Source organism: Scyliorhinus canicula, chromosome 12 (genome assembly GCF_902713615.1).
Source record: "Scyliorhinus canicula chromosome 12, sScyCan1.1, whole genome shotgun sequence".
In the NCBI taxonomy this organism is placed as follows: domain Eukaryota; kingdom Metazoa; phylum Chordata; class Chondrichthyes; order Carcharhiniformes; family Scyliorhinidae; genus Scyliorhinus; species Scyliorhinus canicula.
In genome coordinates, this window is record NC_052157.1 from 31,050,979 (window position 1) to 31,067,513 (window position 16,535).

Genomic DNA, 16,535 nt, shown 5'->3' on the forward strand with positions numbered 1-16,535 from the left:
CCCTACTATATATACTCCCTGTACACACACGACTGCGTTGCAAAATTTGGTTCCATTAGCCTGAGAACAAAGACACAAAGTGATTACGTTTAGAGACAGTTACAGGAATCTTAGCATTTTGCTTTTGTTTATGAATAATGTCAGAGGAGCCAAACTAGTTTAAATTAAATATAAAAACAGATGATACTGGAATACAGTCAGTAAATGTATCAGTGTATAATTTTTTAAAAAGTAAATAATTTGACAGAATCCAAACTTCAGACGCAGATCCTACATCATAATCCAGAGTTTATGCCCAGATTTGTCAATCTTTACAAATGCTGACCGATAATTACTGTCTGGATGAGACTTTAATTCAACTGCCTTGGTGAATAGAAAAGATCCGATCGTACAGGGGAGTTATTCTTGGTGTCTTTGCTAATATTTATTCCTCAACATAACAAAAGAAGTTTATCCGGTTGTTATATTGCTGTTTATGGGAGTTTGTTGTTGTGCACGGTAGCATTGTGGATAGCACAATCGCTTCACAGCTCCAGGGTCCCAGGTTCGATTCAGGCTTGGGTCACTGTCTGTGCGGAGTCGGCACATCCTCCCCGTGTGTGCGTGGGTTTCCTCCGGGTGCTCCGGTTTCCTCCCACAGTCCAAAGATGTGCAGGTTAGGTGGATTGGCCATGATAAATTGCCCTTAGTGTCCAAAATTGCCCTTAGTGTTGGGTGGGGTTACTGGGTTATGGGGATAGGGTGGAGGTGCTGACCTTGGGTAGGGTTATCTTTCCAAGAGCCAGTGCAGACTCGATGGGCTGAATGGCCTCCTTCTGCACTGTAAATTCTATGATTCTAACTTGTTTGTCGCGTTTCCTACACGACAGCTTCTAAAAGTACCTCAAAGACTGTAATTTCTGGTGGTTGTGAAATCTTTCCTTCAGTTGTTTGGGCCCCATGTTCTGGAATTCCATCCCTGCACCTCACTGCCTGAATTTCCCTTTCAGACAACCTATATCTTAAAAAAAAAAATTCAAATTAAGGGACAATTTAGCGTGGCCAATCTACCTACCCTGCACATCTTTGGATTGTGGAGGTGAGACCCACTCAGACACAGGGAGAATGTGCAAACTCCACATGGACACGGAGCGAACCCTGGTCCTCTGCACCTTGAGGTAGCAGTGCTAACCACTACGTGCTGCCCAGACAATCTACATCTTCGACCAAGGTTTGGGTCATCTGACCTTAAATCAAATTTGTGACTGGGACAGTCTTCGGTTCATAACATCCATGTGGGGCGTTTCATCAATTATCATGGAATTTACAGTGCCGAAAGAGGCCATTCCGCCCATCGAGTCTGCACCGGCCCTCGGGAAGAGAACTCTACTCAACCCACGCCTCCACCCTATTCCCGTAACCCACTTAATTATTTTGGACACGAAGAAAAATTTAGCACGCCCAATCCACCTAAGCCGCACAACTTTGGACTGTGGGAGGAAACATGCAGACACGGGGAGAACCTGCAGACAGTGGCCCAAGCCGGGAATCGAACCTGGGACCCTGGAACAGTGCAGCAACTGTGCTAACCACTGTGCCACCGTGCTGCCTCACGTTAAGGGCACCAAATAAATATACCTTGCTGGTGTCTCCTGTTGAGTTATCTCAATGAGTTAAAATTGAGTGGCTCAATGGTGGTATTGAAAAGGCATAGGTTCTCCCCCCCCCCCCCCCCACACAAAAAAAATAATAAAATCTCTGAAGGAAAATTACGAAAACACTTCAAATTGTTACAACAGCGGGTCATATTTTCTCCAGAGGTAAAGATGGGCAGTGAGGGGCTTCAATTCAGTATTACATACTGAATTTCAATACAGTAAGAAGTCTTACAACACCAGGTTAAAGTCCAACAGGTTTGTTTCAAACACGAGCTTTCGGAGCACGGCTCCTTCTTCAGGTGAAGAAGGAGCCGTGCTCCGAAAGCTCGTGTTTGAAACAAACCTGTTGGACTTTAACCTGGTGTTGTAAGACTTCTTACTGTGCTCACCCCAGTCCAACGCCGGCATCTCCACATCATGAATTTCAATAGAGGGAGTACAATTCTTTTCAAACTACGGACACCGGTCATGTTGCAAATGTGCGGTGGGCGAAAGTTACAATGTGTCCAGGCGGAGCACAGAGGCAACTTAGCCGCGGCTACTTTGTTACTTTAAATGTTGCTGCCACTGAAGCTTCAGTAACAGAGTGGCTCAACCACGTGATGGCCAGGAGGTAGTTGAGTGGCTGCTTAGGACACTGATGTAACCGTGATCCCTCTCAGTGGCTGGGGCTTCACTCAGGAAGTTTCCTCAGAGCGGAACTGGGGGCGGGGAATGTGCAAGTGAAACCCCAGATTTCCCCTCTTGAGTGGGGGGGTGCAAATATAAAAGACAGAGACACGATTTTTATTTCAAAGGAATAGGAGCCTATCCAGCAGCGGGGTTAACGTTTACCCAAATCCATCGAGCGTCTATTCCCCAGCCGATTTTTTAAACCCCCTTTCTTGTTTTTTTTCCTCATCGGCGGAGATGGCATCATTCCCTGAAGTGCGCGGGCTGCCCACCGAGGAGGTAAATTCTCCTTTATTGTTGTTTTAGGCAAAATGTGGAGAATCGGTTGCAACTTTTGTCAGGTTAAGCTTGGTCATGTCCAGGAAAATCACCCCCTCCCCCCCCCGCCTCACCGCCCCGCCTCACCGCCCAGTGCCCGGGTTGCCAGTGAGTGGACAGCTGCCCGCTACAGGAGAGCTACCCGCGGCGAAGCGAAAGTCTCCTCAGACCGGAATTTGGGCCTAAAACAAGGGCACTCGCTTCCCAAATTCCCCGTAGCATGGGGCTGGTTGCTTCAGGATTCGAAGCGGCCGAGGCCGCCCTCCCTTTAAATAGAGAGAAAAATATATATATCTATATACCTTGCCAATTCGGATCTCGTCAGGAGCCTTTGTGTTCACCGAGTGTGTTTTGTGTCTTGCAGGAAGGCTGTCGAATTCTGCGAGTGAAAATTTTCGCTGGAATCGGCCTTGCGAAGAAGGATATTTTGGGAGCTAGGTAGGTCTGGGTGTTGGTACGGGACAGGGCTCTATCTATTCTCGCGCTGGACACATTTGACTGGGCCAAAGAGTTGGAAACTCGTGTGTCCCTGATTTTTTTGGTGGGGGGGGGGGCAAGGGACAACAGCGACTGCTGATGAGTGGACAGGCAAAATGTCACAATTAAAGAGCAGAGGAATATGCATTTTTTTTTCGTGGTTTGTAAAGGTTGGGAGTTGCCCCCCCCCCCCCCCCCCATACTGATTCTGAATGTTCTAATCGTCTATAGTTTAGTATTGTGGTTGCATAATGATTAACTTAATTGATTTATTTCACAATTATGTAATAGTAAACTCTATTAACGTCACAGCATTGATACTGAATGACTAATTACTCAATATCATGTGAGTATGAGGTATAACCAAATGAATGATGTGGGTGGGTGGGTGAGTTCTGTACAGGTATGCTCTGTTCTCCATTCTCTGAGCCACCAGCCATTTAACAATAATACCGAGCCAGAAATTTGGGGGGGGGGGGGAGGGATATCGAATACTTTTAAAGACCTGCTTACTGCCCATCCTATAGGAAGTCAACAATCTGTTTCTTTTGTATTCCTTGTGTGACGGCTTTGTACAGGTCGTCTCCCTCCCCTCCAACCCAGGCATTTCTGAACTGCCTGTCTGAACATGATTCACTTGTCATTGACCCCTTGAACTTTGTCATCTTGCATGCCAAATTTAAAGGCGGCGCTGGATTTCAGATTTCATGACCAGTTTGTGAGTTCAGTTTTGTTACTGATCTTTGAAACGTGATCCACAGTTGTCTGACACTTGGTGATGGTTTATTAGGATGTTCAGTCATTCTCCAGGTGTGGTACCTTTTTAATATAAGAAGCAAATCCCAATGAAATTTGTAGCCTAGTTATGAGCCTGCTGTCATTGCTATTGGTTCTGAATATCCAACTGTACCCCTCTCCTGGAAAATAAAGACCATCTAATTTGCCTTCTTCCATTGTGGTGATGTCAAAGTACAATGATAATGGAGTTGTATGGCAATCATTCTCTATCCATTAAATATGAATTGAGGAAACCCCTAGTAGTGGAAAACTTTATAAAGCATTGGACCAGAACCACCAGAAGTCATGACTGAAGTTGATCATTGTATCCTCCAATATTTATTTTCTGAAAAAATCTTATCTAATTTGCCTTTCATTGCATCAGCACTCTCTGCTTACACCAGCTCCCTAAGGGAGTTTGTTGCATAGCTTTACCACTCGTTCACTGAAGTACTTCTGTAGATGAAATTTACATTTATCCTCTTAAGTGCTGACCACATCCTCACCACACCTCTTAATTCCTCGACGCTCACCATACTGTCACACTGTGTGGCTGATGTCAAGTTGCAAGTGAAGGTTGAATAACAACTAATAATTATTGCCATCCTTCCCAGATGTGGCACAAAGTCTTGGCGTCCCCACTCAACCTTTAGCTGAGCTTTAAACCGAATATTTCATCGCTGAGACAGCTTATTTCTACCTTTCTTGTTCCCTCAATATATTCATCGTAGCAAAGGATTTGTTGTTTTTATATTCAGCCACACCATTGTATTTTTCTTCTGTTTTTCTAGTTTCCATCACCTGTATCATGTTTTCTCTCATCCATTGGTTCCCAGCCTCTCTGGCCAACATTGGATTCTTGTACTCCATTGCGTTACGTTTAAATTTGTATCCTGACAGGTGGCTTTAACACTCATCCCATTCTACTTTAGCATCTGCTCTCTCGCTCTCGTTCTAATTCCTCTTTGATCTTTAATTCCCCTCTGTGCTCATTTCCATCTGGTGGGTGAGCCTTCAGTTTCTTGGACATTTCAGGATCTCTGTCCAACATCTCAATCGTTTTAACAATAACTCCAATCACCTTGAGGAAGCATTTGGTCGCCACTTCCAATTTGTTTTCCCTTTCCCCATGCTTTACCATGCAATGTACAACAAAAATGTCTGGCCATTCACTCTGTTCTGTCTTTTGTGTGCTGTTGGATGTCTTGTGCAGTTTACTATTGATAGCCATTGACCCTGCCAACACATCCAGGAGCTTTTAGCATCATTGACCCTGGTGCTGAGTATATTGTGTCTATGTCATATGTCATCATTAGCATATCCATTTTTCTGGCTAATACCACTGGTCTGAATGAATATATAAAAATAGCAGACGGGTAATCTAACCTGTCCCATATCTTTGTAGTGCCTGGATATATTGTTGCAGGAATTGGCTAGCAATTGATGGCCATTTAATCTCCTGGGTGAGGTGACAAACCAAACAGAAAACATAGGAACATGGAAAACCAGTCCAATGAAGCAGAAAAAAATGCTTCATGACTTCTTGGGTAATGGAATTCCATCAAGGGACCTGAATGATCCTGACATTTTAATAAAAAAAACAAACATTTTATTAAGGTATTTGTAATTTTATAATAATATGAACAACAGAAAAGAAAGCAAATCCAAATATAAACTTAGTACGTCCATCGTTTCCATCCCTAAGAAGTCCCTCCTACCCTTAAAAGAAAATAGCCCAATTCCCCCCCCCCCCCCCGCCCTCTTTAGATTTTTGCCTCTGCTGACAGTTAATTTTCCCCAAAGAAGTCGTCAAATGGCTGCCACCTCCGTACAAACCCTAGCGTTGACCCTCTTGGGCGAACTTGATTTTCTCAAGACTGAGAAACCCAGCCATGTTGCTAACCCAGGTCTCAGATTTTGGGGGCTTCGAGTCCCTCCACGCTAGCAATATCCGTCTCCGGGCTACTGGGGAGGCAAAGACCAAGACGCAAGCCTCTCTAGCCCCCTGGACTCCCGGATCTTCTGACACTCTGGACTCGGCACCATAATCCTGATTTATAATGAAATTAAATCTCCAGAGGACCACAGGCTGCTCTTCCCTTTTTAAAAAAAAAAAAATCACTGGTGGTGATTTAACCCGAGGGTCACCGCACCTCGGCCGAGGGGCAGGTTTGAGAAGGCGGGGCCTTCATAACTAACCTCAGCCGGCATGAGAATTGAACCCATGCTGTTGGCATTGCTCCGCATCACAAACCTGTATTACAGGATGCCTCTTGTATGAGGAGATCTTCGCTCCAGACAGAAACATGTCCAACTCTCATATATTTCTCTTTCCCTCTCTCTTTCGGTCTCTTTCACTCTCCCTCAAGTATTATCTCCTTTTAGAGGTGATAAATTTTGATTTATATCACGAACTGAATGTAATTAAACATCTTTCCAAGGGTTGGTGCACACTCAGTGAGCCTCCTTCTGCACTGTAGGGATTCTACGATCTCGAGGCGCTTCCAATGAGCGTTCTCAAACAAATTTGACACCACATATAGAGATCTTAGAATCTTAGAACAGTACAGCACAGAACAGGCCCTTCGGCCCTCAATGTTGTGCCGAGCAATGATCACCCTACTCAAACCCACGTATCCACCCTATACCCGTAACCCAATAACCCCTCCCCCTTAACCTTACTTTTTAGGACACTACGGGCAATTTAGCATGGCCAATCCACCTAACCCGCACATCTTTGGACTGTGGGAGGAAGCCCACACACACATGGGGAGGACGTGCAGACTCCGCACAGACAGTGACCCAGCCGGGAATCGAACCTGGGACCCTGGAGCTGTGAAGCATTTATGCTAACCACCATGCTGCCCCAAAACAGAAGATATTAGGGGACAACCACGAAAAATCCCTGGACAATGAAATAAGCTTTAAGATGCATCTCAATGTTGAAGTAAGGTATAGAAATTGAGAGGTTGAATGAGAGAATTCCAGATATTGGGGCCCAGGCAATGGCAACCATGGTCTTCAGAATGCTGAAAATTGAGGATGTACAAGAGGCCAGAGTTGCAGGACTTCAGAGATTGCAGGGGGTTGTAGGGTGAGAACAGTCTGCAAAGATGGGGATCATTAAGTTCTTTAAAAGTAAAATGTCAGTGAACTTCGGATCATTCGGGAGGCAGAGGGGGTCATAGATAGGAGCTTCAGGGAAGTAGTTACACCAAAGACTGGAGATAGATGGGTAACTGTAAGAGGGACTGGGAAGAAGCAGTCAGTGCAGGGACCCCCTGCGGTCGTTCCCCTGAGTAACAAGTATACCGTTTTGGATACTTGTGGGGGGGACGACTTACCAGGGGTAAGCCATGGGGTACGGGCCTCTGGCACGGAGTCTGTCCCTGTTGCTCAGAAGGGAAGGGGGGAAAGGAGTAGAATATTAGTAATTGGGGACTCAATAGTCAGGGGCACAGATAGGAGATTTTGTGGGAGCGAGAGAGACTCACGTTTGGTATGTTGCCTCCCAGGTGCAAGGGTACGTGATGTCTCGGATCGTGTTTTCCGGGTCCTTAAGGGGGAGGGGGAGCAGCCCCAAGTCGTAGTCCACATTGGCACTAACGACATAGGTAGGAAAGGGGACAAGGATGTCAGGCAGGCCTTTAGGGAGCTAGGATGGAAGCTCAGAGCGAGAACAAACAGAGTTGTTATCTCTGGGTTGTTGCCCGTGCCACGTGATAGTGAGATGAGGAATAGGGAGAGAGAGCAATTAAACACGTGGCTACAGGGATGGTGCAGGCGGGAGGGATTCAGATTTCTGGATAACTGGGGCTCTTTCTGGGGAAGGTGGGACCTCTATAGACAGGATGGTCTACATCTGAACCTGAGGGGCACCAATATCCTGGGGGGGAGATTTGTTAGTGCTCTTTGGGGGGGTTTAAACTAATTCAGCAGGGGCATGGGAACCTGGATTGTAGTTTTGGGGTACGGGAGATTGAGAGTATAGAGGTCAGGAGCACAGATTTGACTTCGCAGGAGGGTGCCAGTGTTCAGGTAGGTGGTTTGAAGTGTGTCTACTTCAATGCCAGGAGTATACGAAATAAGGTAGGGGAACTGGCAGCATGGGTTGGTACCTGGGACTTCGATGTTGTGGCCATTTCAGAGACATGGATAGAGCAGGGACAGGAATGGTTGTTGCAGGTTCCGGGGTTTAGGTGTTTTAGTAAGCTCAGAGAAGGGGGCAAAAGAGGGGGAGGTGTGGCGCTGCTAGTCAAGGACAGTATTACGGTGGTGGAAAGGATGCTAGATGGGGACTCTTCTTCTGAGGTAGTATGGGCTGAGATTAGAAACAGGAAAGGAGAGGTCACCCTGTTGGGAGTTTTCTATAGGCCACCTAATAGTTCTAGGGATGTAGAGGAAAGGATGGCGAAGATGATTCTGGAAAAGAGCGAAAGTAACAGGGTAGTTGTTATGGGAGACTTTAACTTTCCAAATATTGACTGGAAAAGATATAGTTCGAGTACATTAGATGGGTCATTCTTTGTACAATGTGTGCAGGAGGGTTTCCTGACACAATATGTTGACAGGCCAACAAGAGGCGAGGCCACATTGGATTTGGTTTTGGGTAATGAACCAGGCCAGGTGTTAGATCTGGAGGTAGGTGAGCACTTTGGAAACAGTGACCACAATTCGGTGACCTTTACATTAGTGATGGAAAGGGATAAGTATACCCCGCAGGGCAAGAGTTATAGCTGGGGGAAGGGCAATTATGATGCCATTAGACATGACTTAGGATGTGTTGGTTGGAGAAGTAGGCTGCAAGGGTTGGGCACACTGGGTATGTGGAGCTTGTTCAAGGAACAGCTATTGCATGTTCTTGATAAGTACGTACCAGTCAGGCAGGGAGGAAGGGGTCGAGCGAGGGAACCGTGGTTTACCAAAGAAGTGGAATCTCTTGTTAAGAGGAAGAAGGAGGCCTATGTGAAGATGAGGCGTGAAGTTTCAGTTGGGGCGCTTGATAGTTATAAGGAAGCGAGGAAGGATCTAAAGAGAGAGCTGAGACGAGCAAGGAGGGGACATGAGAAGTCTTTGGCAGGTAGGATCAAGGAAAACCCAAAAGCTTTCTATAGGTATGTCAGGAATAAAAGAATGACTAGGGTAAGAGTAGGGCCAGTCAAGGACAGTGGTGGGAAGTTGTGTGTGGAGGCTGAGGAGATAAGCGAGATACTAAATGAATACTTTTCGTCAGTATTCACTCAAGAAAAAGATAATATTGCGGAGGAGAATGCTGAGACCCAGGCTATTAGAATAGATGGCATTGAGGTGCGTAGGGAAGAAGTGTTGGCAATTCTGGACAAGGTGAAAATAGATAAGTCCCCGGGGCCAGATGGGATTTATCCTAGGATTCTCTGGGAAGCCAGGGAAGAGATTGCTGAGCCTTTGGCTTTGATTTTTAGGTCATCATTGGCTACAGGAATAGTGCCAGAGGACTGGAGGATAGCAAATGTGGTCCTTTTGTTCAAGAAGGGGAGTAGAGATAACCCCGGTAACTATAGGCCGGTGAGCCTAACGTCTGTGGTGGGTAAAGTCTTGGAGAGGATTATAAAAGATACGATTTATAATCATCTAGATAGGAATAATATGATTAGGGACAGTCAGCATGGTTTTGTGAAGGGTAGGTCATGCCTCACAAACCTTATCGAGTTCTTTGAGAAGGTGACTGAACAGGTAGACGAGGGTAGAGCAGTTGATGTGGTGTATATGGATTTCAGTAAAGCGTTTGATAAGGTTCCCCACGGTCGGCTATTGCAGAAAATACGGAGGCTGGGGATTGAGGGTGATTTAGAGATGTGGATCAGAAATTGGCTAGTTGAAAGAAGACAGAGGGTGGTAGTTGATGGGAAATGTTCAGAATGGAGTTCAGTTACAAGTGGCGTATCACAAGGATCTGTTCTGGGGCCGTTGCTGTTTGTCATTTTTATAAATGACCTAGAGGAGGGCGCAGAAGGATGGGTGAGTAAATTTGCAGACGACACTAAAGTCGGTGGAGTTGTAGACAGTGCGGAAGGATGTTGCAGGTTACAGAGGGACATAGATAAGCTGCAGAGCTGGGCTGAGAGGTGGCAAATGGAGTTTAATGTGGAGAAGTGTGAGGTGATTCACTTTGGAAAGAATAACAGAAATGCGGAATATTTGGCTAATGGTAAAATTCTTGGTAGTGTGGATGAGCAGAGGGATCTCGGTGTCCATGTACATAGATCCCTGAAAGTTGCCACCCAGGTTGATAGGGTTGTGAAGAAGGCCTATGGTGGGTTGGCCTTTATTGGTAGAGGGATTGAGTTCCGGAGCCATGAGGTCATGTTGCAGTTGTACAAAACTCTAGTACGGCCGCATTTGGAGTATTGCGTACAGTTCTGGTCGCCTCATTATAGGAAGGACGTGGAAGCTTTGGAACGGGTGCAGAGGAGATTTACCAGGATGTTGCCTGGTATGGAGGGAAAATCTTATGAGGAAAGGCTGATGGACTTGAGGTTGTTTTCGTTAGAGAGAAGAAGGTTAAGGGGTGACTTAATAGAGGCATACAAAATGATCAGAGGGTTAGATAGGGTGGACAGCGAGAGCCTTCTCCCGCGGATGGAGGTGGCTAGCACGAGGGGACATAGCCTTAAATTGAGGGGTAATAGATATAGGACAGAGGTCAGAGGTGGGTTTTTTACGCAAAGAGTGGTGAGCCCGTGGAATGCCCTACCTGCAACAGTAGTGAACTCGCCAACATTGAGGGCATTTAAAAATTTATTGGATAAGCATATGGATGATAAGGGCATAGTGTAGGTTAGATGGCCTTTAGATTTTTTCCATGTCGGTGCAACATCGAGGGCCGAAGGGCCGGTACTGCGCTGTATCGTTCTATGTTCTATGTTCTATAAGTAGGAAAGATTTGTTAGTGGCTGCAGGGGCAGGACATTAAGGCTCCAAGCATCTTTCAGCTTTGTCAGTGTTCCTGCTGGTGTACAGATTTATTTAGGGCTTTCATTGTTTTGTTAGTTTACTGGTGCCTGAAATTATATATTATATAAAAATTACCATGGTAGCAATTGCTACATTTTATTTCCTGGTGTGTTCTGTTGTACGTGTGTATTGATAAAGTGGCGGCTGGTGCTTTGCATTCCTGGTGTTTGGTTAATTATGCTACAGTGTGCCTCGGTAATCTTGTGTTGCTGATGGTGAGGAGTGAGTGATGATTCATTTGGGTTTTCACTTTGCTTTTCTAGAGGTTGCGCTTCCATGTTGTAATTGTGTAGCTCAATGGGCTAAATCGCTGGCTTTTCAAGCAGGCCAGCAGCACGGTTCAATTCCCGTACCAGCCTCCCCGGACAGGCGCTGGAATGTGGTTATTAGGGGCTTTTCACAGTAACTTCATTGAAGCCTACTCGTGACAATAAGCGATTTTCATTTCATTTCAGAGCAATTGATGAGTTTTGTTCAAAATTAATGTTGCATAGATTAAAAATGAACTTCTGTTTTGGGGGCATATTGTCATCATGGTCTTTGCTAAAATCGAGACAAAAGCTTTCAATGCCGTGCAGATCCTACCTCCCCAAATATAAAGCCACAAGGGGTAAACTAGTAGTTTAGTGAATGTAACCATACCACAATGATTAGATGGAGTGGCATTTGAATTGCTTGCAGATTAGCACTAGTTGAGACAGAGGAAAATGGGTGGTTAAAGCAGCACTTAGCAGTGAAGCATTAATGTCATATTCATATGTAGAATCTTGCTGCTTTCCAAATCCTAATGTAGCGACAATCCCCATCACACATTGCGGTCTCATTCCTTGAGCTGATGCACGCTTAAAATATGATGGTAAGCTCCTAGTTGCACTTCATAAAACTGACATCAAAATTCAGATTATAGGAAGAAAAAGTGAATGTGCTGAATGTTTTGTCGCCTTGTGTGTTAAAGGTTCTGTTCCCAGAAATTGCATCAGATAACTTTACACCCATGTACATAAATACAAAACTGTAATTGAGATTTGATCATTGTGCGCTCACAAACATCAGGATGTTGGCAGCTATATGGGAGACACACCCTCCCATATCAGGGGGCTGTGATGATTCATCCAAATGTTCAATTGGCCACAGTATCAGGATGTGGAGAACTCAATGGGTCACAAAGGAGAGGTATTTTCTCTTCATCACAATGAGAAAAATGCAAGGCAAGTCATTCACTCTGAGAAACTTGACTGTTGCCATAAAGGTTGAACGATCTGTGAACGCTTCACAAGTCTAATCCAGAAAAAATAGAAATTTTCCTGATTCCAGGGGTGGTGCTACTGGAAATTATTTGACCAACGCAATATGGTGTGTTAGACCTCCTTGTGGAAGGACCGGTACATTCCAGAAATCTTAATCTCTTGTAAGTTTTGGAAAATCCCAGATGTCCTGTATTTTCACATCTGACCATGTCCCAAGATATGGCCTAAATTCACTTTTTGCTAAATGCAAGACTAAATGCTTCTTTTGAGCATTTGTTTAAGGCATTACAGATGTTCCTCTCAACTTTGATTGTACACCACACACTGACTCGGTCCCTGAATAACTTTGTTTATTAGTCTCTGAAATGTTGCAGATGCGTTCTTCATTCCAAATGGCGTAACTTTAAATGGATAAAGTCCATTTGATGTCACAAATGCAGAAATTTCATTTTCCCTCTTGGACAAAGGTACTCGCCAGTATCCCTTTTAGCAAGTATATCTTTGTAATGAATTTAGACTGTCTAACTGTGGGCAGCACAGTAGCAGAGTGGTTAGCACTGTGGCTTCACAGCGCCAGGGTCCCAGATTCGATTCCCTGCAGGATCACTGTCTGTGCGTTCTCCCCGTGTCTGCGTGGGTTTCCTCCAGGTGCTCCGTTTGGGCAGCACTGTAGCATAGTGGTTAGCACAGTTTTTTCACAGCTCCAGGGTCCGAGGTTCGATTCCCAGTTTGGGTCACTGTCTGTGCGGAGTCTGCACGTTCTCCCCATGTGTGCGTGGGTTTCCTCCGGGTGCTCTGGTTTCCTCCCACAGTCCAAAGATGTGCTTGTCAGGTGGATTGGATTTGCTAAATTATCCTTAGTGTCCAAAAAGGTTGGGTGGGGTCATTGGGTTATGGAGATAGGGTGGATCCCGTACCAGCCTCCCCGAACAGGCACCGGAATGTGGTGACTGGGGGCTTTTCACAGTAACTTCACTGAAGCCTACTTGTGACAATAAGCGGTTACTATTATTATTATGTGTGGGCTTGGGTAGGGTGCCCTTTCCAAGGGCCGGTGCAGACTCGATTGGCCGAATGACCTCCTTCTGCACTGTAAATTCTATGAACTATTCCAGTGCAATCCTCTGATCATGAAGATACCTCTTGTTCCCAACTGCTTGTGTTTCCTGAACTCTGAGAAACGCCTCTTTTCCCAAACAACATCCAATATCATATAACTAAATCCAGCAGATAGTTACCACCCGCTGGTTATTTGCCCACATTTGGGAAAGCAGTCTTCAGTTTCAGAAAAGGAATAGCCTTTTCTGTTTGAGTCTTGGATTGTAAACAGCAGCCTTTTAGCAATAACTTGTTTTCGGGAGAGCCTGCTTTCTAATGCTGACATGAAAGAGTCGGAGTGTTTTTTATGCCTGTAAACCGTGTTTCCTGAGAGGATTTGTCTACCAATAAACAGTTGCGATTCAAGAGAACCATCTCTTGATGATTGACATTAAAATACTCGCCCTAGCCTTTAAATTCCACTGTTGTTTTGAGTTCTTCCCTATTTCCACAATCTCCTCTGGCTGTATTTCGCTGCATAAATCTTCTATTCTTACAACAGATTCCTTTTTTTAACAAACAATTTTATTGAGGTATTTTTGGCATTGTAAACAGTTACAGATTGCAGAAATATGCAAACATCAACGTAAAACCAACACTTCAACCAACCATAATGCGCATCCCCGCTCCTCTCCCATAGACACTCCCACCTATTTATCCTTCCTACTGTACTCTAATCTTGCAACACATTCTGACGAGGCCTTCTGTGCTCCAAATATTGACAGCCGTTCCCTCTGCTCGTGAAACTTGTTAAACAGGTCTGTCTCATCACCTGATCTCAAAGATATTCTCCCATATCTTTCACTTCTGCAGAGCAAGACCAGCTTCTCCAACCCCATTTTTCTTTGAGATCTTAAATAATTAAAGTAGGTTTCTGTAATTGCTCAACAGGTAAAATAGTATGAGATTGAGCCAGGAAGGTATGTGCCTAGCTCAAAAGATCAAATGCCGTCTTAGTTATGTAGCCCTGAGGTTTTACATTGGTTTTAGTATCCTAAGCACCGTAATCCCTGCGTTGCTGGATATAGAAAGGAGATGCCAAGGAAGGCATGGCTCAAGGTTGCAAGGCAAAATACCTCCTTTTGGAGTTCTATTCAATCATGTTTGGCTGAATGGAGGCTTGGAGAACCTTTGCTCAGGAGGTCAAAGCGTTGTGCAGAATCTGTAATTGAACAGATTTGGATGTGGTCTGTGCAAAGAAATAACTCAATAGTCTTAATTTAAAATAAAAGAAAAACTGCTTGAATATTGCATAAAAGAGAGAAACATTGACAAACCTAAGACTGGATTGCAATGCCTCGGCCAATCGGAATTAACTTGCCACTGTCGCAAAGCACACTAATGTTATCTATGAGGGTATCCCAACCTGGAACTCCGGTTTGTGGAGTATACAGTTTTGCTTTGCTTTGGTGTGCAAAGACCAGTGAAACCCCAATGAGAATAAATAGCTGACTCATCGGGTAACAATTATTAAAGACTATTTATTAAAGTAAAGACACGTGCACATGAACAGGACTACTCTACACTAATGCAGTTAAGATGTATGAATTACTAAACGCACACAGTTTATGTAGGACCTTTGGTCCAAAATATATCTATGATACATAAGCTCCATAAGACTTCCCCATTTTCCTCAAATGATATCCAATTCAAATAACCAGCTTATAGTTACCACACAATACAGAGATAAAACTAAGTTTGGGAAATGTTTTTTTTCTTAGTCCAGTGACGATATTTAAACAGCCGTAATGAAGGTTTTCTGAACTGCCTTGGCTAGCGAAATCTACCGGCCGTGTTATGTTCATATTGGTAACATGGTGGTTAGCATCAATGCTTCACAGCTCCAGGGTCCCAGGTTCGATTCCCGGCTGGGTCACTGTCTGTGCGGAGTCTGCACGTCCTCCCCGTATGTGCGTGGGTTTCCTCCGGGTGCTGCGGTTTCCTCCCACAGTCCAAAGATGTGCGGGTTAGGTGGATTGGCCAGGCTAAATTGCCCTTAGTGTCCTAAAAAAAATAATGTTAATGGGGGTTGTTGGGTTACTGGTATAGGGTGGATATGTGGGCTTGAGTAGGGTGATCATTGCTCGGCACAACATTGAGGGCCGAAGGGCCTGTTCTGTGCTGTACTGTTCTAATTCTAATAAAAGGGAGTTCCCTCAAGTTGTCGTAATCTGAATCCTGCCCATTGTGGGTGGATCACTTTTAGCAATTCTGCATACTAGAGTGAGACATCTAGTCTTGGGAGATCTCGGGCGATGCCCTTCAGTGCTGGTCTCCACAAACGGGGAGCAGATGGAAGGCCACTCGTGGCGGTCTCTCAGGGGATTGGAGGCTGCCAGGTGCTTGCCCTCTGGGCAGGCTGCCACCGTGGCACTCCCACCAGGGTGCCAGCCTGGCATTGCAGAGGTGCCCAGGTGGCACTAGCAAGGACACTGTCAGACTGGCAGTGTCAAGCTGACATTTTCCCGCGATGGCTAAATGCGCTGGGTCTCTGTTCCCATTCAAATGGTTCGTGCCCAGAAGCTTGTTTGATGTTAGCTGACTTCGAGGCTGGCTAGCTGGAAAACTAGCTTGGAGCTTTGGTGGCTGGAAACTGGACTGTCTGCTTTCTGAGACTGCTAGATGTTAACTGCCTCCTTGGCTTCTGATTGTTCAGCCCAATTATACATTTTTTTTTCTTTGATTATGCCTTCTGTGTATTTGGCTGTCGGCCCCTATTAACTTCTTTGGCTACACGTTTGCATGTGGAGATCTCAGTAATCTTCTCAAACGTCTATAAACTGTTCACACCTGGTTATCATCCAAACAGCCTTTTAATCTCGTTATTGGGAGAGATGCACATCAGTTGGACCTTTTTTAATATTGTCTACTGCTGTCTGGGCAGATTTCTACCCATTGCTTGACATCTTGCATTCTATTATGTTTTGTTAAATTGTTTTACTGCTGTTGCTCGGCAGATTCATGACACAACCAATTAGCACAGTGCCCTTTTCTCCTGTAGTGTAAATTGTTGTGATAATTTGCAATTTGGTATTCTTGCATTTGTTCTGATGAGTGCAAGATGAAAAGTTTCCGCAAGAAATGTCTTTTTTTTCCCAACAATTTTCAGATCTGGGCTCCCAAATTTAGGTTGGGCTCTATCATTGTAGTTCTCTTCAGATTGATGTCAGATTGAAAAATTACAACAGATTAGGGCATGAGAACAGAAACCAAAAGACATATCAAATTATCCTCAACCACACATGTCATCATCTCCAGGTTAAACAAATTGAGGATCGATGTTTTTCTGGTCCAGATACTTATTGCATTTAGGATG

The 16,535-nt window shown here is 44.8% G+C and overlaps 1 protein-coding gene across 3 annotated transcripts in view; it reads left to right on the plus strand.

Moving 5' to 3' along the window:
* Window positions 1-2,295: 2,295 nt before the first annotated feature.
* Window positions 2,296-16,535, plus strand: part of nedd4a (NEDD4 E3 ubiquitin protein ligase a) — a 168,867-nt gene continuing 154,627 nt past the window's right edge. For 2 of the 3 annotated variants that reach the window (XM_038812912.1, XM_038812911.1), the window contains exons 1-2: window positions 2,296-2,588; window positions 2,992-3,065. Coding sequence is in view for 1 of the 3 variants with exons in the window: in XM_038812911.1 (XP_038668839.1) it covers window positions 2,547-2,588; window positions 2,992-3,065 (116 nt within the window). In the remaining 2 variants the exon portion in view is untranslated. The remainder of the gene's footprint in view (window positions 2,589-2,991; window positions 3,066-16,535) is intronic. The other variant, XM_038812913.1, reaches the window with a different exon arrangement.